Raw genomic sequence first — 25,642 nt, forward strand, 5'->3', positions numbered from 1 at the left:
GAAAGCAAGGCGGGAAGCTCTCCAAGTTTAGGCAGCAGTGGCCTTTTCTGACTTCTCTGCTGAGCCCCAAGCAGAGGAAAGGAAGGGGGAAAGCTTTGCTTTCCCAGAGCTGACAGGCAAAGCTCTGAGGTGAAGCCCTAGTGAAGAAACACAGGGAGATCAGTCCAGAACAAGAGGCAATGGGGCTGGGGGAAGCGACTAGTCAGCTCTCTTCATCAGGGCTATGTGTGTGTGGGACCAGGTGAGTGGGGGGCCCATCCTGGGGGAGATACACTTGACTCATGTGGAGGTACTGTCAGAGACCAAGGCCCAGCCGGCAAAAAGGGGAGAGAGAGGTGCAGGGTTCAAGTGGAGACACCCAGATTGACTTGTGGCCTTTCTCCCATGTGCCAGAGAAGACTAGAAGGCACAGTGGATAGGGTGGCTGTGTGTGAGTGTAACAGCAGCTGCTAACATTTCCTGAGGCCTGATGAGGTCCCAGGCACTGGACTTAGCACTTCACACATTCTTTCTTAGTCCTCACAGCTGCCCTGCTGAGCTAGGTATCATCATCTCCATTTTACAGATAAGAAAGCTGGCTTAGAGACAACAGGAACTCGCTCAAGGTCACAGGGCTGGGAAGTGGAGCAGGGATGTGACCCTAGGCAACATGGTACAGAAGCCACCTGCTCCTCTCTAAGTCCCTGCCTCTCTGATGACCTGGAAGAGGGAGTCAAGGGAGCCCTCAGAGCTCCAAACACTGCTTTGAAAGCTCCCCCTCAAGAGCTGGAGACTTGGAGAGAGGCTTTGCCAAGTGCTCTGTAGAAACACTGTTTATTCAAATGACGGGCAGGAAGCGTGGCAGCAGGGGGTAGGGGCAGCCAGGCGGGGCTGGGCAGGTTAGCACTGCTCCCCTACGTCCCTTGTGATCCTGCTTTGATAGCCACCCAAGCTGTTGGTATCGGTCAGAAATACCTTCCCTCCTCTCTCCTGTCCCAAACTGAATAAATAGCATTCATCTCCCCACGAGAGCTGGGGGAGACTCACGTGCTGAGCTGGTGCTCCGTCACAGCCCAGAGTCAGGTGAGAGCAGAAGCTCAAAATGGCTTGTAGGGAGTAGAATACAAAACTGTTCCACTCTCATTTTCTTCTTCCTCTTCTTCCTCCCTGCCACACTCCCTTCCCAGCCTGGTCCCAGGACAGGTGGTCAGTGAGGACCTGGAGTGGGAGTATTGTTGCCTAGCGTACACTGAGCTCAAGTGCGCAAGGCCATCCAGACTGTCACCCATCCAGGCTGACCACCAAAGAGAACGTCAATTCACTCCACTTTATGGACAGAAAAGGAGGGGCAAGGAGTGAGGCAATGGGCAGCCAGGCCTCTCCCAGCCTCAGAGGTAACCAGAGTCCTAGGAGCAGGCCCCCTACCGATCCATCTCGTCCAGGAGTGGGGTGGCGTCGCCAGCAATAGACATGGGGGTGCTTTCGATCATAGGGCTGGGGGAGGGCCGAGGTGTCAGCCGCTGCTTCTGTTTCCGCCGTTCTGCCTCCTTCTCCTGCAGCCACTGTTCCGCCATCTTCCCCCAGTCGATGGCTGCATGGCTGTTGGACCTGGGAGGGAGAACAAGGGCCTTTGAGTCTGGGACTCCCTAGAAGAAAGCCTTCCCAGCAATCACTGGTGAGCATCCATTCTTGCAGAAATGGACCTCGCCTCTATGGACAGCAGCCATGGCCTGCTGCCAGACTGTGTTCTTCCCTCTTCTCCCAGAAAGTAGTCCTGCTGGGGACATCACCTGGGCCGTGGCTGTCAGAAGATCCAGAGCACCTCCCTCTACTAATAACCTGTTCTGTGCCACCATCTGTATACTTACTTTGGCTGCTGCTGCCGTTGCCGGGAGCTGGAGGAGGGCTGGGGCTGGGGCTGGGCAGACTGAGGGGTGGTGCTGGCCTGTAGCTGGTGGTACTGTGGTGTGGTGATGGGCTGGCTTGGGGTTGTGTAGGAGTAGCTGGGGGTCATTAGTGGCGTGGCCACCGGCTGCTGGGCTGGCGTCGGGAACACCTGGAGAAGGGTGAACAGTTGAATCGGGACGGGTTTTGTGCTTATTTGGTTTTTCTGTGAATTTCTGGCAAGCTGAAAATCTGGGCTCCATCCAGAGCCTTCCAGCTGACCCTCTCCTGAGCAGTGTGTGGTTCTGAGCAGCAGAGGCAGGCCAACCCGATGGGACCTGGCACGACACCACAGTGCACCCTTGACCACTTGAGGTTGCTAGAGGCTTGAGGATTCTAAAGATCCCAAAAGACTCTGTGGAAAGGTCAGAACTTCTCTCATTCCCGTTCCCCTTAAATGGGCCTGAGAAAAAGGAACATCTGCTGGAGACAGTTCCTAATGCTGTGGTAGCACCCTCTCCTTAGGAAGGCCCTCGTGGTGGGCACTGCAGAGGCCAGTCTATGGACACAGGCTGGTAAAGGATGACCGTTCCCTTTCACCCTTCCCCACCCTCTGCAGGGAGCCTCCTCCCCAAGCCACGTACGTGGTAAGCGCTGCTGCCCCCTCCACTGCCGCCATAGCCATACTGGCTGGAGGCCCACTGCGCTGGGGTGGCATTAGGGTTCTGGCCTTGGCCTGTCACGGCAGCAATGGCACTGAACACCTGTGAGGTCATGTTCTGGGGCAGGGCGTTCACAGCCCGTGTCAGATCTGTAAGCACACAGAGGTGGGAGATGGGCATGTTAGAGGTGACAGTCCTTCTAGCTCCATCCCTCTTACCCCCAGTCCCCGGCACGAGCTCCTTACCTGCAAGGTTGATATTGGCTGGGGTAGCATTGATAGAGGCAGGTGTCCGGGTCCTGCTGCTGCTACTGGGGGTGATGCCTGCAAGAAATGGCCCAAATTATGTCTCACCAGAAACCTACTTCTGGTTTTACAACTGGGGGGCTGGGAGAGGTACTGAGGTGGGTGGAAAGAAGGGAAGCTGGGGGGATTCCCTGGCAGTCCAGTGGTTAGGACTCTGCACTCTCACTGCTGAGGGCATGGGTTCAACCCCTGGTCGGGGAACTAATATCCCACAAGCCACGTGGTGTGGCCAAATAAATACATAAATTAAAAAAAAAATAGGGAAGCTGTACAGGCAAAGTGGAAGATGGAATAGGAATTAAGAGAACTACAATGACAGCCTAGGCCTCAGCCCTTCCTGTAGAAGGGCTGACTCAGCACTTGCTTGACTCAGCACTTAGACGTCCCTCAACCACACTCCACAAGTCAGAGAGAGTAGAACTCACCTGGTACAGGATCCTGATAATGATCCTTAAACCATCTGAAAAGGCCATTCACAGTCGGGAAGATTTGGCCCCGGTACCGGAATCCTTCTGGAGTCACTGTTACATATTCTATCCTGGGATTTTGGGAGGAAACGTGCATCAGATACCACTTGTGGCCAGCTGTAAGAGAGCGGCCAGAGCAGATTTCCACCATGTGAAGTAGCCACACTGGGTGCTGGGGGAAAGGAGAGATAAAAGAGCCAGTCCCTGACCCTGTAAAAGGAGGCTGCACTCTGGGTGAGGTGAGAAGGGCACAGCAGAGTCCAGGCAACGCCAGGAGTCAGCAGCCCCTGGTGTGCTATGTTCAGGCTGCCAGAAGAAGCCTTGCTGGGGGCTGGGCCACCGTCCTGTGCTGCAGTATGTCGGCAGCACACTGCAGGTGAGGGTTACTGAGATCACAGTGTCAGGGTTGGGAGGGGCCTCCCAGGGCAGCAAAGCACAGCTCCCCACGAGCCGGAATCTGGAAGTGCTTCTTGACGGTGGCTGGTCTGCCCTTATTTAACACTTTGCCAGAGCAGAGAGTGGATCAGAGGATGGGCTCTGGGTTCAGACCCAGTCCTTGTTCCAGTTTTGTCTCTGCCACTCATCACCTATATGGCTTGTACCAAGTTACTAAACCTGAATCTCGGCCTCATTTGTAAAATGAGGATAACAACACTTAAACCTATAGTGTGGGTATGAGGAATAAATGAGACAACACATAAAGCACTTATCACAACACTTAAAACAGATTGTGCTCAATAAAGGATAGCTGTCAACAGCCAACAGTCAACGCTAATAAGTATGGCAATGTGCTGACTCATATTAAGCTGAAACCTGCTTCCTAGATCTTCTACCCAACTGTTGTTCATTCTGCACCACAAGGAGTTTGTACCCCTTTCCAAGGGACGCTATCATGTTGCCTCTGCTCCTGGTTAAAGTCCCCTGTTTGTTCAACTGTTGCTCATGGGATAGTTTCCAACCGCCACATGGCCCTGGCTGCCATCTTCTGGAAGCATGCTGGTGAGTCAGAAAAGGCTTCTCAGAAACAAGCACAATATTCCAGAAATGCCCACGATGGTGCAGGGTCCAGAGTCCAGAGCTCCTTGTCCTCTGGCCTCTGAGCCCCTCCTAATAGAGCCCACACTGTGCATCATGTGCGAGCAGTACAGGACTAAGAGCAGAAAGGCACAGGCTCTGGCCAAGGACCGAAGGGAGGATGGGGGAGTAGAGAAGGCTAGTATGGCTATCAGTCTGGGTAACGGACACAAAGAAAGCAGGCCTAAGGAAATCAGACTTTGTCTGATGCAGGGTGAACAAAGGAGGGACTCAGATAGAGGAATACCTAGGAAGGCCAGCCTGTCAGTCATACACAGAAGGGAGCGGAGCAGGTTGGTGACTGGAAGAGATGCTTTCCTGACCTATCCCCGTTCAGCACAGGCTCACCACAGCAACAGTGAGCCACCGTGTGCTGAAAAGCCCTGGTGAGGGTGAAGCAGAGAGTGGAAGGAGTGACCAGTGTGTTGGCCCCCATCTTTGCCAGTCAGGTAGAGAGAGTGTCTGGTGATTTCTATCACTCTCTGGGAGGGAGAAGAGGTGAAGGGAACTCTTTTTCACAGGGTTGATTAAAGAACCTTTCTTATTCAGTCTGCCTTTTGCCTCTAAATCATCACCCTCTTTCCCCACCTCCAACCTCCACCTCCACTCTAAACAGATAAGAGGAGAAAGGCAGTCAAGCAGAACCAGAGAGAGTACTGTTTGGGGGCCTGCTAGCCTATCTGTGGACCCCAGTGGCAGCACCTTCTCAGCACCAGTGCTCACCTGGGTTTACCCCGGGGCTGGTATCCCAGTAGGAACTTGCCGGGCAGTTCCTTGCAGGCACAGATGAAATAGGGAATGAAGGTGGGCTTCTCCTTCTTAGTTTTGATGAGCAGCTCCTCTAATTTCTGGGGGTAGAATGAGGGGGAGAGGTTGGGATAGCAGCATGCTTGGTACACAATGTCTGGCTCACACATGATGTACACCTCCTTCACCAGCTGAGCATCCCCTACACTGAAGGGAAACCATACATCCGTAAGTGACTGGGAGGTGTCATCCCTTGCAGGGCCCTGGGCTCACCTTACGGTCCCCACCACTGCAGTCCTGATAATACTTGTGGTTCAGAAGGTCCCGGGCAAAGGATGCCATAGGCTGAACATAGCGGGCAACAATCTCATCCAAGTCTTCAAATTCCTGTGGGAAGAAAAAGGCCCCGACTGTCATATCCAGAGCTGAGATTCAGCCTTTCATCAAATCCACTTGGAAGAGAACCCACTGGAGGGGAGGAACTTCCCAGCCCTGCTGCAGCCTCACTCTGCTGCAAAGTCCCCTCAATGTATCCATCTGTTTGAGTCATGCCCAGATTTATTAGCTTACAAGGCACAAAATCCTTTAATTCATAACTTTAGTTCTCCCTTAGTGCTTGGGAACAATAGGGGGCTTCATAAAATTTCTCTCCACTGAAAACAGGACAAAGAAATTTGGTGTGTGTGTGTTGTGCACGAAGCGCTTGCATGTGTATTTTCTCCTCTTCCTCCAGCGGTTCTCTAGTCTATTTTAAAATCTGGAGAACAGGGAAAGAAGTGCAAAATATACAAAACTGATATCAAATTACTCATTTCATAACCAACCTCCTGTTTTGTTGCTCTGTGTAGCTAAAATACAATGCATACCAGTAACTAAGGTGAGAGTGGTTTGTTTCTGGAAGCAGGAGTGGGGATGCTAGTGCAGGCAGGGGCTGCCTCTCACCTCACTGTTGATCCACAGGGTGGCTCCCAGGCTGAAGGCATTTTCCTTGCCTTCTTCCCGCACATCCACGTGCTGGTATATGCCGTCACTGACCTTCCAGGTCACTGTCAGGTGATTTTCACCCTTGCTGCTCGGTCGGATGATCACGTCACCCTGGTCCATGGTCTCCATCATTTTTTCTGCTTGCTTAAAATTTATATTATGGAAGGACGGGTGTGCAATCACTCGCTTGATATATGCTGAAGAGAGCAGGAAAGAAGTATAGATCAGGTGATGGGACTGGGAGCCAACATCAATGGAACAGGCCATGGCTTAATCTCTGACCCACTACTGAACTCTGAGACTCTTTCACCCTCTCTGGGCCTGGATTCTCTGATACGAACGATATGTTAACCTGGGCCCCTGGGTGCTGAGAGAATGAAGCTTTAAGAGTCACAGTGCATTAGCAAAGAAAATGTGACCCAAGAAGACCCCAGCTTCCAGCCCTGCCAATGGCTCCCTTTCATGATGCCTCTGGGTCTCAGCACCTCAGAGCTGAGCACTCACTCCCACTGGGAAGCTGAGCAGTCAGCAGTGCATCCTGCAGAGGGAGAGCTGCCAGGACTTGGGGTGCACAGGCATGGTCATGGGCACACTCACTGGTCCGCTGCTGCTTCCGTTTCATGTCCTCCTCCTGCTTGTGGTCTGCTGCTTCAGCATCAAAGTCATAGTAGGTGTCCTTGGGCAGTTTCCACTCGTTGTTCCTGTCCATGAGGTCTGAGGTACGGCAGGTCAGGTCTGCACTGAACTTCTCGATGTCAATCTTCATGATGCGGCAGTGAACAGTCATTCCCACCTAGATCCACAGAACATTTGAGCTGGAAGGGACAAAGATGGTCTAGCCCGATGCCCTATTTTACATGTGAGAAAAGCAAAGTCCAGGCAGAAAGGTGGAGTGACTGCCCAAAGCCAGCCAGCTACTGAGTGGCAGATTAGCAGGAGTTCAGAGTTCAGTTTCGTCTGCAGACTATAGTCTGTGCCCTGTACTGATGCCTCCCACTCTAGGCAGAAAAACCAACTGAAGCCTCCTGGGACATATTCTGTCACTGGTAATATTCCCTTTTCTCATAAAGCTGCCTAATTATTGCTGCTAGGATGTGATCCAAGTCTGGCTGCCCTTTTTGGAGGGAAAGCAAAGTAGTAGCTATTTTCTATACTTTACCCCCGATTTGAGCCCTTCTGTCTAAAGAGTGACAAAACCCAGTCATCTGCATGGCTCTCCTTCTGAAAATCTCCCTAGCTTCATTTACAGGCATACCTTGGAGATATTGCAGGCTCAGTTCCAGACCACCGCAATAAAGCAGATATCACAATAAAGTGAGTCACAAGAATTTTTTAGTTTCCCGGTACATATAAAAGTTATGTTCACACTATAGTCTACTAAGGGTGCAACACTATTATGTTTTAAAAAATGTACATACCTTCGTTAAAAAATACTTTATTGCTTAAAAACGTTAACCGTCACCTGAGCCTTTAGTGAGTCCTAATCTTTCTGCAAGACTAACATCAAAGACTACTGGTCACAAATCACCCTAACAAATATAATGAAAAAGTCTGAAATACTGTGAGAATTACCACACATAAATGTGACACAGAGACACGAAGTGATCAAATGCTGTTGGGAAAATGGTACTGATAGACTTGCTCGATGCAGGGTTACTACCAACCTTAAATTTGTAAAAACAAACAAACAAACAGTATCTGCAAAGGTCAATAAAATCAGGTATGCCTGTATTCGGAATGTCTTTCCCCAGCCTTCCTAAGTCCATAGGCTCAGGGGTTCACAACACTTAGAACCAGAGAATTTGGCAGATGTGGTACCAGCTGTATCACTAACAAACCAGCTGATCCTGGAAAAGGCACTCAAATTTCTCTGAAAAAAGAAGGTACTATTTCCTTCCCCATCAGGCTGTGAGATCTGAGTCAACATATGTAAATGTCAAGGGCTGGTATCTAGTGTGTGCAGAACAAATGGCAGCTCTGACAGGAGAATACTAGAACAGAAAGGGAGCTTAGCCTTTCTGCTTCCCAGCACGTAATGCTGGGCCCTGCTTCCTGCCCGCTGGACTAAACCACAGCCTCCCACGCAGGAAGAGAGAGCCCTCTCTCAAAGGGCCGGCAATTTGATGACATTTCACAAAGGCAGGGCACAAAAGCTGCTCCTCATTCAGACAGACGGTTCTCGCCCTGACTTCACTCAACTGGTTATAAATCCTTCTGAAATGCTCCCCACCAGGAGCCACTGGGAACAGAGCCTAACTCCTGGTGGGGACAGCCCAAAGCCAGCCTGATTTGGGCAGCTGAAAACTGCACCAGGGGCCTTACCCCAGTCATTCACCTACCTTCACTCGCTCCTCCGGCCGCTTTACCACTTTGTCGCTGAGGAATTTGGTGGGGATGAAGCCAGTGACACCATTGTCTAGCCTTGTTTTGACACCGATGGCCTGGCCTGGGCATGAACCACTGTCAAAGTGGTTCCAGACCTAAAGAGGGCATCAGGAGAGGAGCTTGATCATTAAGATTCTGGAGATCACACATTCAGAAAAGAGCTGCCAGGAGTGCTGTAATTCATTCTACCATTGACACTGGCATCATGATGTGAGAACACAACGACTCAGCCACCCAGCAACGCAGAATTTGAATATTCCCAAAGTCCCTTGACTCATAACTCATGCTTGGCACCACTGGCCATCAGACCAATTTTTTATGTTAATCTAATTTATATGTCCCTCCAGCTACAACTGAAGCCCCTCTCTCCCATTCTGTTCTGACCTAGTGGGCATAAGAAATATCTCTGTCAGTCTCCTCAGAACAACTCATTTCAGTGAACCAGGCACACCTTGGCTCTTTTATAACCTGGACAAATCTCACCAGCTTCTTTTATTGGGTAAAGTTAAGAAACTGTCTATTTTACAGTCTGCCTAAATAACATTTGAGGATCCAGAAAAAGCTTTCAGGATGGCTTTTATAAGTTCTAACCATGAGAAAAGCAGATGATGTCTAGAAGAATGTGGGAAAAATTAAGATGTGTGTGGACAATGAAAAAATTGAAGGGAGCCTTACAGATACCTTCTAACTAGCAGAGGGACACAGTGCCTACCTACACTGTATGTGAGAAATGCATATATCCTCTTGTCTCTACTCTGGTTGAGCTACATCCTCAGAGAATGGGAAACAAGGATTAAGGGTTGAGCGAGAACAGAAAAAACCACATAGATCATTTCTGACTAGCATACAGAGGGACTTCATGTTAGGCCTATATGCATTCCAGCCCTCTTCCTTCTTTGTGTGTTCACTTGGTAAAGTGTCATCTAAACTATCCCCATTCTTGGTTCCTTTCTAGGGCACTGAGAACATCCAATAAAGGAAATTCAGAGTTACCATGGTAACAATGCAGCACGCACCTCACTTAGTTCAGGGAAATTGTCCTGTTGACAGAAGGGGCACTGCCATAGCCCTGTCTCATCATTGCGGATTGCTTGGTCATAGCTCTCACCCTGTGGACGCCTATGGGCGATGCCAGTGACGTTGCAGATAATGAGCTTTCCTGGAGTAAGGGGAGAGGAGGAGAGGGAAGGGAAGAAGAGAACAGGAAGCAGGCTAAGAGAACTGGAGAGGTAACTCCTTCCCACCAGCCATTTAGTGACAGAACGTCTGTCCTAGAGCATCTCCACTGATTTCCTTCACATCCTCGAAAAGGGAGATCTTCCCCCTCATTTGATGACAGGAAAATGAGGCCATAAGACTGACCCCATGAAGACCCCACAGCAGCAGGTTAAAAGCATAATCTGACCTTGAACTCAGCTTTGACTTCCAGCTCAGGGCGCTATAATCTTCTTAAAAGTTTCCCTGGTCTTTCCCACCTACAGTACAAACCTGCCTCATTCTGCTGGAACTGTTGCTTGGTTTGAATGTGTACAGTAAACACATCCCCTCACCCCTACATATCCTCCTCCAGCTAAAAAACAGACACAGAATTTACCAATGTAGAAGGTCTCTGGTGTTTCTTTGGTTAACATATTGAAGATTTCCTCTGTGTTGGGAGAGCGATAGGCTGTCCGGAGGTCCTTATACCGACAGCTCAGCTCTGCTCGGATGTCATACAGAGTGATGTGTTTGTCACCATAGCCCTGGGGAAGAAGCCCCCGTCAAGAAGAGCCTTGCAACTGCTCCCCAACTGAGCCATCAGGGGTTTCAATGAAAGAAGTAAGCCAGTTGGCTCCTGTCAGGGTTTCTCTTCTTTCCCCCCAACATTTACTAAAGGAGGTTTTCAACCTTTTTCTTAGCCATGGAACACTGTTCTGATAAAAATGCCTCACAGAACCCCAATGTATAAAACAGACAAATGCAAAACCGCACCACTGGAAAGGAGGAAAGAGGGCCTAGAAGGAAACCCTGCTACTCACCCCCTCCCAGCTCCCTCGCAATGTGCCCCCAACAATGAATACAGCAGTCTCCGAGACGTCCTCGGCTCCTTAATAAGCAGACTGAAAACTTCCTTGAGAAACCCAGTACAGCACGGGGAGGGAGAAGGATCAGGTCTCCTACACTAACACTATTAGGAATTCTCTGAGGACTTGCTGCCTAAGTCTCCTCTCAACTAGGCCACTTGGGATAGTTTCTGTGCCAGGCCTTCTACACTGTCACCCACCTGCCTCTCCAGTTCTTCTGCAAAGGCATCCAAGTCCAGGTCCTTGAGTCGCTCTGGGTTTTCCAAGATCTCCTCAAGGGCCCCTGCAGGGTTGGCATCCTCGGCTGACTCATCATATTCCAGAGCATCCACTGCCATCTTCCTGGCCCACTCATAGGTCTCAGGGTGAACTCGGGAACCATCAAGGACTTCAATATATGAGTCAGTGCTGAAGGAAAGGCAGAAAAGGGGCAGGATATATAACGAGAAGCTTCTAGTAACAACCCAGATGTCCACCAATGGGGAACTGGTTAAATAAATTAGGGTACCTCCATACAATGGAATACTATACAGCCATTAAAAAGAATGAGGTAGATCTATGTGTGCTGACATGGAAAGATGGCCACAATATATTGATACGTGAAAAATGCACTGCAAAACACTATGAACCGTATGATCCCATTTTTGTAGTAAATGGGTAGTTAGTAAATGCATAGCAAAAATAAAATTTAGAAAAGTTGTAGTATACATCAACTTGTTATGGTAATTATCTCTGGGGGGTGGGATTATGGGGGACTTCCACTTTCTGCATAATATTTCTATATGTTGAATTTTATATCATGAACTTATATTATATAAGTCTTATAATAAGATAAAACAAGAAGGGGGAAGAAGACCTTTGAGAATTTGCTGACAGCTACTTTCCCCCATAAAGCCTTCCCAGGCTGGTCTTGCCCGTGCACTCACATGGACCTATGTTATTCGTGGAGTGTTACAGCAAAGCTGGGTGGAAAATGAAGTTTTAGAACTTGAAGCCTATTTCCCCACTGATTTCCATTACTGAATGAGGAGCTATGTGCCCGTGGAAAAGATCCTCCAAAGACTGAGTTGATAACTTCTGGAGAGGAAGAGGTCAATAGTGAAGTCCAAAGTCCAAGTGAATAGAACTTTCTCTCAATAACATCATCTCAAAACATACCAAATCTCTCTCCCCCTTCCTTATACCTCAGACCCCCACACTGCTTCTCCACTGCCCCTTCTATTCCCACCCTTATCTAGCCACAACAAACCATTAACAACAGAACAAGTATGTGTTTACTGAACCAAGTCTTATGTTTTCTGTCCTTAATTTATACACTAAGTTGGTTCTTTTTATGTTTCTCTCACAAAAAAGCTTCACATAATTGAACTGATCTTTTCCATAGGTCAGAGGCTCGACTAAATAAAGGTTCCTCACCTTTGCTTTAAAACATTTCCTAATTTAAACAGCTTGTGGCCCTTTGACAGCCCTAATCCCTGAATCCCCAAAGCAAAGCCCAAGAGAATTCCTCTTGGCCCACCCAGGCAGAGGGCATCACCTGTCCCCCAGGGAGGCCGTGTCGATCTTGAGGAAGCCAGCGCAATTCATGAAGACTTTGGGACCCATGTGGCACATGGTGACCAGCTGGGTCCGGCTCTCGAGCCTGGTGTTGTTCTGTTTCAGGATCTAGAAGAGCAGACTGGAGTAAGCTGGAGCAGTAGGCAGGCCCCACCTCCCAGCCTGCTTTCAGGTCTCTGGGAAACCCTCCATGATGGGAATTTTGCCGTCACACCCCGATATCTAACTGAGCACTACACCATACTAACTGCTACTAAAAAAATTATGTTAAAAGACTACACTATGCCAAGCAAAGATAATACATACCCAACGTACTGCTTCAAAGTTAATGATACAGTCAAGTAGCCACCCCATATTAAGAAAAAAAAAATTACAAATACTCTTGAAGATCACTACATACCCTCCTCTGTATTGAAATCCTTTTTTTCCACTAGGGAAAAAACCCCCACTATCCTGGGCTTCCCTGGTGGCACCGTGGTTAAGAATTTGCCTGCCAATGCAGGGGACACGGGTTCGAGCCCTGGTTTGGGAAGATCCCATATGCCACGGAGCGACAAAGCCCATGCGCCACAACTATTGAGCCTGCGCTCTAGAGCCCGCGTGCCACAACTACTGAGCCCGTGCGCCTAGAGCCCGAGCTCTGGAACAAGAGAAGCCACTGCAATGAGAAGCCCACGCACCACAAGGAAGAGTAGCTCCTGCTCGCCACAACTAAAGAAAGCCTGCATGAAGCAACAAAGACCCAATGCAGCCAAAAATAAATAAATAATACATACATATATATATATATATATATATATATATAAAAACAAAAAAACAAAAACCCCCACTATCCTGAGGTCTGTGTCTAGTACACTCTCGCTTTCCTCCATTTCTTTTAAATCATGGCTCAGGTTATCTTTTCCATGAGCCACCACTGTACAGTAGTGAAGACCATGACTGTGGCCACCTGGTCTGAAGTCTGACTCTTGACCCTCTCTAGCTTCATGACTCTAGGCAAGAGGTAAAGTGCCTTTACCTCTCTGACCTTGGTCTGCCTGTCAAAGCATATTGGCAAAGTAAAGGTTCAATGAAATAGAACTTTTCTTTTTTTCTGATTCAACCCAATCCTACCTTTAGGAGATGGGTCCCTTTTCGAGGTCCCAGGCCACAGACATACTGAATTAAGGCCTGGCTGTAGGGGTGGGCAATGGCACGGTTGACATCAACTCCAACCTCATTGACTCGGTTGATAAATTCACAGTACAAGGCATTGAGCAGCTCTTCTTTCACCACATGCTCCTGTCGACACACAGCAGGCAGGGATAAGGTTATTGTGCCACTCTGTCCACTTGGGCCTATCTGTCAAATCCTACTCACCTGCAAGGGGTGAAACTTGAGGCACAGAATGTCTTCATCAGAGCTGCAAACCTGGGCAAATTCAATCAGAGGGTCCTGGATACGCCGGGCCAGGGAGACTGCCTGTCTCAGCACAGGAGGGTAATCCCGGAACTCTGCCTAGAGTCAAACGAGGGTCAGCAGGGCCATAAAGTCTCCTCAGCTCTAACAGCAAGAGGAAATCCAAACCGCCTGGCTTTTTAAGTCAATTTCTCTTCTCTGGGACCATTTTTCCTGGGACCAATTTAATCTCTGGGGCTCTCCATCTGAACCATGACTGGCACAATGGAGATCCTCTGCATAGGTAAGTGAACAGGTGCAGTCCTGTGCCCCCATAATCTTTGTTTCCCCAACTCCCTGGGATTGATAGCTCTTGCCTGTGCAGGGCCTAAGGGTGGGGCTCCAGCATTACCTCTGATTTCTTGCTGTTCATATAGAGAATGGCCAATTCATTGTCAATCAGCTCCACCCCAATAGAGGACAGCTGTTGACCTTGGTCCAGCTCATGCACAATGCGCTTCACATCCTCAATCAACATCTGGGCATCCCTGGAGGAATGAGGGGTGCTGGTCAGGGATATTTCTGGACAGTTTCTCAGGGATGAACAATCTCATGGCTGGGAGTGGGGGAGGAGAGAGCTTTGAAGACAAAGAGGTACAATATCCCCAGGGATATCCCCTGGGGATGGGGATATTACCAAGGCTCTACACAGGCGCATGCCTACTCTGTAACAGGGACAGAGCAGATTCAACAATAAAGGATGAGTGACTTTAAGCCAGGCCTGGCCCAATCCCCTGGTACCCCTACCTGTTCTCTCCTGCAACTGTCACCACATGAGGCTTTTTGTTCAGGAGGAATTTCTTTAGAGTTTCAATGTCTTGAGCCTGGAGTGAAAGAAAATTGGAGCTGAAGGACTTTGAGGATAGGGAGATTTCAAGCACTTCTCTCTCCCTAAGTAGCTTGAGACCTTACAAGACCACAGAACAATGATGCATCACACGTTGTCAAACTGGAAGACAAAACGAGGGGACTAGGACCCCTAGTTTGAATATTGTACTTCTGTTAATATTTCCTAAGATTATTACACTTCTGGCTTATACTTGAGTTGTGGTTAACTAAACATACCTAAGTCTTTTTTTAACATAAACCACTGTCTGGCAGTCAAGACTATTCTAATCTCCACTTTAAGATTTTTCTTTCTTTTTTTAAAGAGCTGTTTGTTGAAAATTATTTTTTAGAATGGAGCTCTGTCAATAAAATTGAAAGATACCTTTATGCTAAAAAAAATCAGAAGCATATACACGAGATGAATTCAAATTTCTCTTTCCCTGGTAGAAACACAAATGCTAAAGCAGAGAAAAGATTGGCTTAATGCCACACTGGCTTTCAGCTCCTGGAACAAGCTGACCCAGATGCTGGTAAAAACAGAGGCAGTTATGGCAGCTCCCAGAAGCACATAAGGCCTAGGAACCGGCTTCAAGCCAGAAGGAAATTCTGCACTAGAACTTGAGTGCCATCTACTGCCTACGGAAGTGAGACTTATCCCAGGACTTAAGAGGTCAGGGACCAAGTCAGAGATAATCAGGGTCTTGCACAGGATGTTGCTTAGGCCATAAACTCTTTTTTTTTTTAACATATTTATTGGGATATATTTGCTTTACAATGGTGTGTTAGTTTCTGCTTTATAACAAAGTGAATCAGTTATACATATACATAGACCATAAACTCTTATCCCCACTGAAGTATCAGATGTGCTCAAGATGTACACTTGGTAACCTGTCCTAGTCACTTGCCTTCTTCTCCCGTTCTTCCTCTCTCCATGCAGTTCGCCGTTTGGTAAAATGAGGCAGCCGGAGGAAGTCTGTCACTTCTCCTTCACCGTTGACCAAGGCGCAGAACACAGGGTGATCTCTGCCAGCCCAACAGAAAAAGAACTGTGTGATAATCAGCAATATGAGGATATGAGTAAGAGAAGAACGAGACTAGGGAGACAGATAAGGGGTGATGCCAGACAGGAAGTTACCTGGCAGAGGAGAAAGCAATGCCTAGGACTCGGATGCCCTTCCCTTGGTTCTCATCCATAAAGTCATCATCTTCCTCTACCTGTTGATCCGGCCGGTAGGGTGCCACCCTCAACCAGTTGTAGAGCTTCCGACTACAGGCCTGCGGAGGAGGCACACCAGTCACTACGTCCAGCAGGCCCGCCAAGTAGGTTAAGGAAACAGATGCAGGCACACATTTGCAAAGGTCCTATTTATATGCATGCACATTCCTAGCCCTCAGCACACTTACAACCTGAAGGCGCACTTTGCTTTTAGAAATAGGAGAGTACACAGAGGCCAGACGTATAAACAAAGAGTATGTGTATGCAGTGGGGGAGGGAGGGAAGAGGCTCTTCAAGTGGGGAGGTCTTGGAGTGACCCGTGACCTTGTTTGCACTCCCTCTCAGGTTACACTAAGCCTGCCCCCAGTGTTTCCCCATTAGCTATAGGACAGCTATTAAGGGGTGCCTTCACTCTCAGCTCTAGCTTGGGGAAATCATGTGACTGAAGATCACTAGCTCCTGTCCTTACCTTTATGACATATTCTTTGGCTTCGGCCAGCAGCTTGTTCTTGAGCTCTTTGGCCATCTGCACGTACAGGAACTGCTGCAAAGCTCGCTCGATGGCCATGGTGCGCTGCCGATTCCACTCCTGCACCTGGTGGCTGAACTCATCTCGGTAGTAAAATTGTTTGATTTCTTCAAAATACGTCTGGTCATTGCCATAGCTGAGGAGAGACAACACTGTGGTGTCAGGGACAGAGAAAAGGTGATGGCCAAATGCCCTTGAACACTGGGAGTGACTGAGCCAGGGACGGTGATTTGCTCAGTTCTGAAAGTGTGGTTCACATTCCTGAGGGACCCCTCCTTCCAACAGACTACTGACCAAGCCCTTCCCAAAGAGCCCCCAGCCCAGAGCTTTGCTTACCCTTCCACCCCCTTCATGTCTATGCTGATGTCAATGGTGAGCAGCCCTTCATCTTCAGCCAGGCATATCTTGAGGAACTGGTCATCTCTCAGTTCCTTAACAGGCTTGTTCTTTAAGTACTTGAAGGAGTAAGCGTAGTGGGCTTCATCCACATCCTGTACACAAGAGGGAATCATCAGTCAACAGACAGACTGGGCTTGACCCTTGGAAAAAAGACCGACTCTCTGCTCTCAGGCAGACAGCTCAGCTAAGTGTGAAGGCAAGAAACTCAGTTCAATCAAACAGAGCTGGACCACATGCTAGATCAAAGCCCCTCAACTGGCTTACCTTTCTGCCTTTCTTGGTGGGGGTTATATTGAGCTTGGCTCTCTCCTGGAAAGTTTGCCTCAGCACCTGCCGGACAAGGGGCTCTCGGGCAATCTGCAGGGCTACCATGTAGCGGGCACCTTCCAGCACAGCTTCTGGTGTAGGGAACTGGCTGTAGGGAAAATGGAGGAGCTGCAGGATGACGACATCTTTGCCCTCAGGTCCCTCCTCCTGCCAGCCACCTACTGCAACGCCTACCTGCAAACATAATCCTTGGCCAGCTCCAAGGGCTCTGCAGGAAACTGCTCTGTCTCGTGCCTCTGGTAACTGTCCCGGAGGTTTTCCCCAAATTGCTCAGGAGTAAGCCCAAACTTTTTTGCCAAGCCATCTAAAGCAAACCAGGAGGGTGAAAGGTGAGCCAACAGCTGGGCCCAGTAACCTCTTGGCTTTCAGTCTAGAGCAGCAATTCTGGGCGTTAGACTTTAAAGGGATCACAAATGAGCAGGAGCAGGATGTTTTACAGTGAACAGTGACAACGCTGACTTTAAAGACCTAACAGGCTGTCACAAAGCAGAAAAAGTAGAAATTTTCTATGTGACTACTGGGGTCAGAACTAAGGTGGAAGTTAACGTTTAGTAAAAGAACTTCTCAAAGATAGGATGAACTCCCTCTCTCTGATCGTGTGTTTCCCACTCCTTCAGAAATTATGGGAGAGGCTGGACCATTCCTGTGGCGTGGGTGTGGGTCATGGTAGCAAGTGTTAGAAGTGGACTGGTGACTCACTCAGAGGTCCTTTAGGTCCTCTTCCTACCTACCAGTGACCACTGGGGAATGTATACAGCTCGTTTTTACCTAGCCCAGCGCTCTGGCAGATGGTGTACATATCTCGGCGGGAAGCCTGCTTGAGCTCTGGCCCTCTCTGCTCCTCATCTTCTGCCTCCTCACCATCACCTAGGAAGAAAACATGAGTTAGTCCTCTGGTTTCCGGTTTCCAATCACTCCCAAGGATCTGACACATGTAGAGAAGCCCCGAAGTGTAATCGGCCAAGGGGATCCTTGGAAAGGCCATGGCCACCAAGCCTCTAGGTTTCTTTTCCACACTCACCTTCCTCATCTCCCTCTTCCCTTACACGCTTTAGCTTCTTGCGGCTGGCCTTGGCGGCATTCTGCATCTTGGGGATGTCACGACCATAATAAAGCAGGAAATGATTGTAGACATCTTTCAGTTCATCCATTGATTGTACATCCTTGAGCCTGGAGGGAAGGGACATAAGACCTCAATTGTCACAGAGGAAGGGTATACCCCAGTTTTGCTACAAGAGGTCCAATTCCCATGAGGCAAGATCCCAACTAGGATGAGTACCTATATTCTCCAATTATTAAAGACATGCATTGGCCCCAGACCATGACTTAACTGCAATCAAGGTATCTTAAAGGAGGAATATGTCAAATAAGTGGTGGCTGGTGGTTGTTAGAAATGGCAACAAAAAGGGAGAGGCAGATGAGGCAGCATGTCTCCGGTTCAGAGTCCTTGAGACAGTCCTTGTCCTTCTTTCCCAGGTTCATGCCGCTGGCCACTAAAATCATCTGCTCCCCTCCCACACCCCTCTCTGATTCCAGGCTCACCAAGCTACTTTCTGGTTGTAGTTTGGTTTCCCATGTAGCTTTTCCCACGGGGAACATATAAATAAGCAAACATGACTATCTGATCCTCTTAACCTTTTATACCAAGATGGATAAGTAACAGGAATTTCCCTGTCAGAAAGATCACTTTTGACGTGTTGATAAGTTGGGATTCTAAGGAACGGGTCCCGTGCTGAGAATTTTGCAAGGTTATGCTGCTCTGGGGTGGGGGTGGAAGGGGCGGGGGCCTGCCTTTGGTGTGAGGGCTCCCTGTAATGGAATAAACCCTGCATATGCTACTCTCCATGTCGTGGTGTCCAGAGCCCGGATGCCATCAGCAAGGGGCTTGTGTCAGGGTCAGCAGAGATTTGCTCGTACTGATAAGCCTGCATCTTCTCAAACAGCCGTGTTAGGTTCTCCTTACGGATCCTCAGCTGGGTCCACTAGGACAAGACAAAGCAGGAGTAAGGGATGGTATTCAGCCTTGGACACCCAAGACCATGCTGTTCCTTACCAGGAGACCCTGGGGGAAGCCTGACAGGGTCTGGGCTGCCACCTGATACGTACAGGAGAACTTGGGTGCCAGTAGTGGTAGTACCCAGTCCAGCCCTCAACCCCTTGAGGGGCATGGATCCCTATATTACCTTTTCATCCCACTGCCACACCCTCCACAGGTCATTGATATGCAACTCGGGCTCCACGTACTCCTTCCGGTAGAAAGCAATGAAAGGCACCTAGAGGGGCAAGGAGGTGGCAAGTCAGCCAGAGAGGAAAGATCTGCAAGGACCCCCTTTGTTAGAGGAATAAACAGCTCCAGGAAATTCAACAGTAGGAAGCTTGGCCTCCCTCACAGGCCCGTCCAGGACACATGCTCTCCCTCACCCACCCCCAACAGGAGAAGATAATGCTGCAAATGGGGTAGCACTGTTCTCTGGATCACTGGAGTCTGTGGTCCTCACGCTTCTTGAGTCAAGGGACCACTGCTGCGGACAGAAGGGGGCTCCCCACCTGACTGAGGTAGCCACCTTTTCCATCACCCCCAGTTGAAATTCTAACCAGTGGGCCACTAGAGCTTGAGGTGCTACCTCAAAATGCTGATTTCTCATGAAGCCCAGGGCCTCTTTAATCTTCTGAATTGTGCTAGGTCCTTTTCGACTGAAGCTGCTGGTTGGCTGCCCTCGGTCTAGGTAATCACAGCTTTCCTACAGTCAGAAGAAAAAAGAAACAGCAATGACACCATTACTTGCTCTGTCTTACCACACACAAAACTGCTTCTTGTCACAGGATGACCTTCTCAGATTAAATCTAGAAAAATTTCCCTCACATACCCGCACACACATGCTATTCTATACTAAGCCCACAGATGTTTGGAGCAGGGGAGAAGCAGCTCCTCATCCTAATGAAGTAGCTTCTGGTTCATGTCAAAATATAGCATCCTTTTTTGGGTACCTGCAGAGAAATGGTTGGTGTGGCAAAGGCATTCCTATAGATCCAGTCAGCCTCTTCTTCCAGTTCATCATCTTCAGCCCCCTTGACGGAGATGGAACGGAGCTGCAGGGGATAAGGCATCAGCATGAGACTGACTTTATCTTGTATCTCACGTAGCAAAAACATGCACTACTTCTGGACAAAAACATGTGCTCCAGAGGCACACGTTTCTAGTACCCGGAAGAGTGTTGTCTGGCAAGAAGTAGGCATGTCGTGTATTTGCTCAAGAAACCATAAGCCACTGGAGAGTCTATGTTGAGCTAGACTTCCCGTACGCCTGGTCAGATGGGGTTCAAAGCCGACTTCCTGTATACCATTTTTGGTGTTTTTTGGCTGCGCTGCCCCAATGAGGATTGAACCCGCGCCCCCTGCAGTGGAAGCATGGAGTCTTAACCAGTGGACCGCCAGGGAAGTTCCCCTATATACCGTTGTTGTTAAGATTGTTGCTAGATTGTTTCTCTGCTATAACTCTTGTACCAAGGAGGCTCAGGGCAGTTGATGACAGTTCAGCAGGACAGACACTGGTGCTTCCTTACCTGGAACCTCTCAGGCAGGTCAGTAGCTCGGATTTCATTGTCCTGATCTGTGAGGTGGCTGCTTTCCAGCTCACTGGGCTCATACATCTCAAAGATGCTCCTGCGGCTCACACGTTTCTTGGTGGTCTTCTTGGGGCGCACTCGGATCTCGCCCTCAGCCTCATCGTCCTCATACTCATACTCTTCCTCCAGTTCTTCATCATACTCATTATATTTCTCAAATTCGTCATAGTCAAAGTCCACACCAAAAATCTCCTGGGCTTCTTGCAGGGCCCTGTGGGTGAGAGCAAAAGGCAGTTGGCCCAGATTCCAGTGAGAGGAGACAAATGCAGCCCCTGCAGAGATCCTGTACCTACCCCAAGGGGACTAAAAAGGTTAAGAGAAATGTAAACAAAAAAAGCATATTCACTGCGGAGGAAAGGCTTAGCTGGGGGATATTTCTGGGGAAACTTTTTTTTTTTTTTTTTGCGGTGCGCGGGCCTCTCTCCGTTGTGGCCTCTCCCGTTGAGGAGCACAGGCTCCGGACGCGCAGGCTCAGCGGCCATGGCTCACGGGCCCAGCTGCTCTGCAGCATGTGGGATCTTCCCGGACCGGGGCACGAACCCGTGTCCCCTGCATCGGCAGGCGGACTCTCAACCACTGCGCCACCAAGGAAGCCCGGGGAAACTATTATTTATTGAGATTAAAAAGCCCATCTTTGGCACGTGCTAGTGACAAGGATCAAACAGCAACAGGGCACATGGTTTCACATGTTCTGCTAAGACATTATAGTATTCCCTCAGGGCGAAAGCTTTCTTCTAACAAAATTATATTTAGAAGACTAATAAATAAACAAATGAACGTGGAGCTGCAGATGGAAGAGAGAGGCTGGATCCTTGCCTGTGTGTGCCTCCACCTTCATCCCACCACGGCCCTTGAATGCTGAGAGAGCTATCAGAGCTTCTAGAAACAGCCCGACATCACTGCCTGGTAAAGGATATTACGGGCAGGGAAGCAAAATGCTGAGAGCTGACTTCCATTTTTAGCAGAGGCCTCTGACCTCCTCCTTCCTGCCCGGGTCCACTCAGATGCCCTTATCACCACCTCGCACCAGACCCCACTCACGCATCAGTGTATCCAGGAAGCTTTTTCCGCCACTTAGGTTTTTTCAGTGGTTGTCCATCGTCATCCACAATGAAGTCATCAATGTCTGGATAGGGAAGGGAAAGGTTAGTGCCCAGAGGCAGGGGATGAGCCAGGACTGAATGGCTTTAGTTCCTACTGTAGGAGTGGTTGGTGAGGAGAAGAGGAGACAGGTTCCTGAAAAGGAACTTCTTTGTGTCAAATGCTGGGGGCCAGTAGCTGAACAATGGTCTCCCATTCTATTGTTCGGGGTAGGAAATCCCAACACCCCGCCCCAACCTGGCTTCCCTGCCTAATGCCACATACCTGACTCTTCATCATCTTCTTCCTCCTCCTCTGGAGGAGCCATGGGGGCCTCCACGGCCTCCTGCCCTTCTTCCCCTTCCCCATCCTGAAAGATCTCCTCTGCAATAGCTTCTTTTTCATGTTCCTCCTTGCCATATTCCTCTTCGTCATCGTCCTCATCATCTGACATTTTTTTGACACGTCGGTATTTTTGCTAGGGGTGGAAAACCTGCCTCGTCAGGGTCTGAGGGAACTGGCATAAGGATCCCTGCTCTCCAGTCTCACTCCTATTTTCCCAGCCCAGCTATACTGACAAGGGAGATGGGAAAGAACACATCAAGTACGCCCCAAGGCCCACCCTTGAAACTCTGACAAGCCTTTACCAGGCACCCAGCACTGGCTCCACAGCACAGTGATACTGAGCCACTTTCTCCCCGCTGACATTCCCCAAACTGTTCTGGATGTGCCTCCTCCCCCCAGAGTCACTGAATTTCAAGGGCTTCTTCCTTCACCCCCAAGGACAGAGACAAAAAGGGCACTTACTCCTCTTTTGACTTTGACACCCAAATTCTCCTCAATGAGATCAAAATCATCATCCTCCAAGCGGTCGTCAAAAGATGCTAGAGAAGACAGAGTGGTTGCCCATGGTGATGGGGAGGTCCCTTCTCCACTATGACTTCCACCCCATCCTCACCTGACCTAAGGAGAGGCTACTCACTGCGTTTTCTCTTCTTGTGGCCAACATCATCTTCTGAATCACCAGAGTCACTACCCTCATCCTCCTCCCCTTCATCTTCATCGTCATCGTCATTGATAAAGCCTTTCAGGTTTCCTTGTTCATCCTGATCATCCAGGTTCTCCTCCTCCTCCTCCTCATCTGGAAAACATACATGTTTGAGGCATGCAGTTTGGGAAATAGGCTGGGGCTGGGGCAGGGCCACCTGCTTAACTGTTATTTCTCATCTGCTCTGAACCTAATGACCCGGATGCCATGTTAACTCTTCTGCCTCATCTAAAGATACAAAAAACATGACCACTGACTTAGAGCAGCTTCTGGAAAAGAATATCTCTTTTCCACATTCACCATCTGTATTTAGGCAAGATGAGCTTCCTAATTGCTTTGGCTTGTTAAAATCATTACTAGAGGCTTTACAGCCACCAGTAACCTTTGTTTTCCTCTCAGTTTATAAACTCAGTAGCTATATTCCTTCTTTCATCCATAGTGCTTTTCATGAAGCTTGCATTTTCCTTTCTGTCTCTAGAGCCATTTCATGGTTCCACTCTGCTGATGATCCTAATGGTTGCATTTGGACAGAGAACTTGGAAAGTGGGTACATAAATACCAACACTGCTAAGTCTCTAAAAGAGCGAAACATTACCTATGTATTTATTTATTGGTTTACTGTCTGTCCCCTCCCACTAATATAAGCTCTACGATAGCTGGGACTTTATGTTGTATTCCTAGTTCTAGGTACAGTGCCTGGCATACAGCAGACAGATGTTCAGTAAATATTTTCTATGAATGACTGAAAATTCTCAAGCTGGTACCTCATGTGTGATAACTTCTGTGCTCAGCCTGAGCCTCTCATCAGCAAGAATCCAACTATCCAAAGCTTAGCAATACTGGGGAGAAGCTTGAGGCTGGGGCTTCCTCACCGTCATCCTCCTCTTCTACAAATTTCTTGGTGACCCGGGGCACCACCTCGCCTTCATCATTGTACTCTTCCTCTGACTCCTCGGCCTCGCTTTCCACAAAATCAGACATTGCTGCAGCTTCTCACGGCCTGCCTGAAGATGACTAGGGAAGGAAAGGAGTTGGGGATAAAAAATGAGACAGAGGACCTTTAAACATTTCCACAAAAAGCATTCAGTTACGTGCCACTGATCTGCCCAATCATTTCTACCTGGGAGGAGAGAGTAAGAATCAGATGGCTCCATCTCTTCCATTATCCATTCCTCTCACAATTGCCCCTCTCGTGTGTACCTTAAAAAAAGCAATTATACTGGACTGCTCTGTATATACCATCTTGCTTGTCCAAAGAGTTTTACTGCACTTACCATCTGGGGACAGAAATAGGCAGACGAAGAAATCAGTGTAGGAATAATTATATAGGTAGGGATACAGTGTAGTGAGTTTATATGACTCACTCATAAGTTTGGGAAATAATAACTAAATGCCAACTTAATGACAGGAACTTTCATATACACTATCAAAAGGAAAATCCTTTTCGACAGATTAAACAACGTTTCATGAAGTTGAGCCCACTTGTGTGAGTAGTGGTTGGGAGCATTCGGGTAGAGAAGGGGCCTCTTCAGAAACATCAGAACCACAACTCTATTGTGACCATTTACCTCCCCAGCAAAACAAAAACCAAAAAACCAAAAATACAAAAAACACTTTGAAAGAGACTTCCATGGCCTACAAATTAAATGCAACATACCTAAATACAAAAACTGCTGGGCCTAAGAGTAGAGATCAAATCCTGGCCCCACCACCTACTAGGTATATAAACTTAAGCATATCATTGAACGTGCCTGAATATCAATTTCTTCATCTGGAAAATGGCAACAGCACTACCTACCTCGCAGGATAGTTAAGAATATTACATGACATAGGAGAAGGAACCTAGTCTACTATTTCAAAAAATGCTAACTGAGTTTAAATTTAAATCCTGGGCATAATTTCCCTCAGCATTCTGTAATTTTGTACCAACCAATCCCAACTTTGTCTTCTACTTTCCAGCTGTCAGATGCATCCAAAGTCTGGAAATGGCAGTGGAGAACCACAAAACCATGACATGGAGTTTCCTGGGCTTTAAAACACAGCACTGGGACTTCCCTAGTGGTGCAGTGGTTAAGAATCTGCCTGCCAACGCAGGGGACACAGGTTCGAGCCCTGGTCCGGGAAGATCCCACATGCCGCGGAGCAACTAAGCCCGTGTGCCACAGCTACCGAGCCTGCACTCTAGAGCCCGCGAGCCACAACTACTGAGCCCATGTACCACAACTACTGAAGCCTGCACGCCTAGAGCCCGTGCTCCGCAACAAGAGAAGCCACTGCAATGAGAAGCCCGCGCACCGCAATGAAGAGTATCCCCCACTCGCCGCAATTAGAGAAAGCCCGCACACAGCAACGAAGACCCCACGCACCCAAAAATATAAAAAACAAAACAAAGCAAAAAAAACACAGCACTGATCATACAAATCATAGCATCAAGATTCCATTCTGGAATCCTGAAGCTGGCTGCTGATCAACTCAGCACCACTCCTCATGTCCTGAATTAAGGTCCACTGCATATGTCCATTACGGTCCACTGCATATGTCCATTTTCTCCACTTACACTATAAGCTTCTGGAAGGCAAAGATGATATCCAATTGAAGGGCTAATAAAAACCATGAAAACATAAACGGCAATATAAGAGGCATTACGTGGTACTTTATTCTGTACCAGATAAGCTGTTTCCCACTAGGTGCTCTATACAAAATAGAAACTGCTAAGTATCCGTTAAATAGATTACTTATTGTTTCATGTCTTCCCAGTTAAAGATGGCAGTGGAACTGGAGAGGGAGGAGGGTGGCTAATAGCTACCTCAAGTGGTCTAAGCTCTAGAAGGAGGCTTAAGTTCTGTGGCTCTAATTCTCCTGAAAATTACCCTTACTGATATCAACTGATACCATAACCAGTTAAGATTAACTGAGCTCAAGGAAATAAAACTGAAGGTACTAAGTTCTGGTGGAAAGGGAGGGTCAATGACATGGTCTTATGTTCAATTTTAGGCTGAGGTTTCAGATGCCATTCTTTTCAAACTGTACTGAATGCCTACCAAG

At 48.4% G+C, this 25,642-nt stretch overlaps 1 protein-coding gene across 1 annotated transcript in view; it reads right to left on the reverse strand.

Moving 5' to 3' along the window:
- Positions 1–794: 794 nt before the first annotated feature.
- SUPT6H (SPT6 homolog, histone chaperone and transcription elongation factor) overlaps positions 795–25,642 on the reverse strand; it is a 31,487-nt gene continuing 6,639 nt past the window's right edge. The window contains 37 exon segments of the mRNA XM_032615885.1: positions 795–1,587; positions 1,848–2,035; positions 2,508–2,674; positions 2,771–2,848; positions 3,256–3,368; positions 5,095–5,219; positions 5,392–5,505; positions 6,061–6,299; positions 6,700–6,895; positions 8,442–8,582; positions 9,504–9,646; positions 10,082–10,229; positions 10,751–10,958; positions 12,088–12,215; positions 13,221–13,388; positions 13,467–13,604; positions 13,897–14,032; positions 14,292–14,368; positions 15,278–15,395; positions 15,508–15,647; positions 16,058–16,253; positions 16,454–16,608; positions 16,781–16,931; positions 17,018–17,147; positions 17,612–17,710; positions 17,865–18,020; positions 18,688–18,730; positions 18,733–18,825; positions 19,027–19,116; positions 19,468–19,584; positions 19,832–19,933; positions 20,407–20,680; positions 21,511–21,595; positions 21,835–22,027; positions 22,357–22,433; positions 22,532–22,690; positions 23,470–23,611. Of these exon segments, the coding sequence (XP_032471776.1) occupies positions 1,401–1,587; positions 1,848–2,035; positions 2,508–2,674; positions 2,771–2,848; positions 3,256–3,368; positions 5,095–5,219; positions 5,392–5,505; positions 6,061–6,299; positions 6,700–6,895; positions 8,442–8,582; positions 9,504–9,646; positions 10,082–10,229; positions 10,751–10,958; positions 12,088–12,215; positions 13,221–13,388; positions 13,467–13,604; positions 13,897–14,032; positions 14,292–14,368; positions 15,278–15,395; positions 15,508–15,647; positions 16,058–16,253; positions 16,454–16,608; positions 16,781–16,931; positions 17,018–17,147; positions 17,612–17,710; positions 17,865–18,020; positions 18,688–18,730; positions 18,733–18,825; positions 19,027–19,116; positions 19,468–19,584; positions 19,832–19,933; positions 20,407–20,680; positions 21,511–21,595; positions 21,835–22,027; positions 22,357–22,433; positions 22,532–22,690; positions 23,470–23,578 (5,181 nt within the window). The 5' untranslated portion in view covers positions 23,579–23,611 and the 3' untranslated portion in view covers positions 795–1,400.

The sequence above is a fragment of the Phocoena sinus genome, chromosome 20, assembly GCF_008692025.1.
Source record: "Phocoena sinus isolate mPhoSin1 chromosome 20, mPhoSin1.pri, whole genome shotgun sequence".
Lineage (NCBI taxonomy): Eukaryota > Metazoa > Chordata > Mammalia > Artiodactyla > Phocoenidae > Phocoena > Phocoena sinus.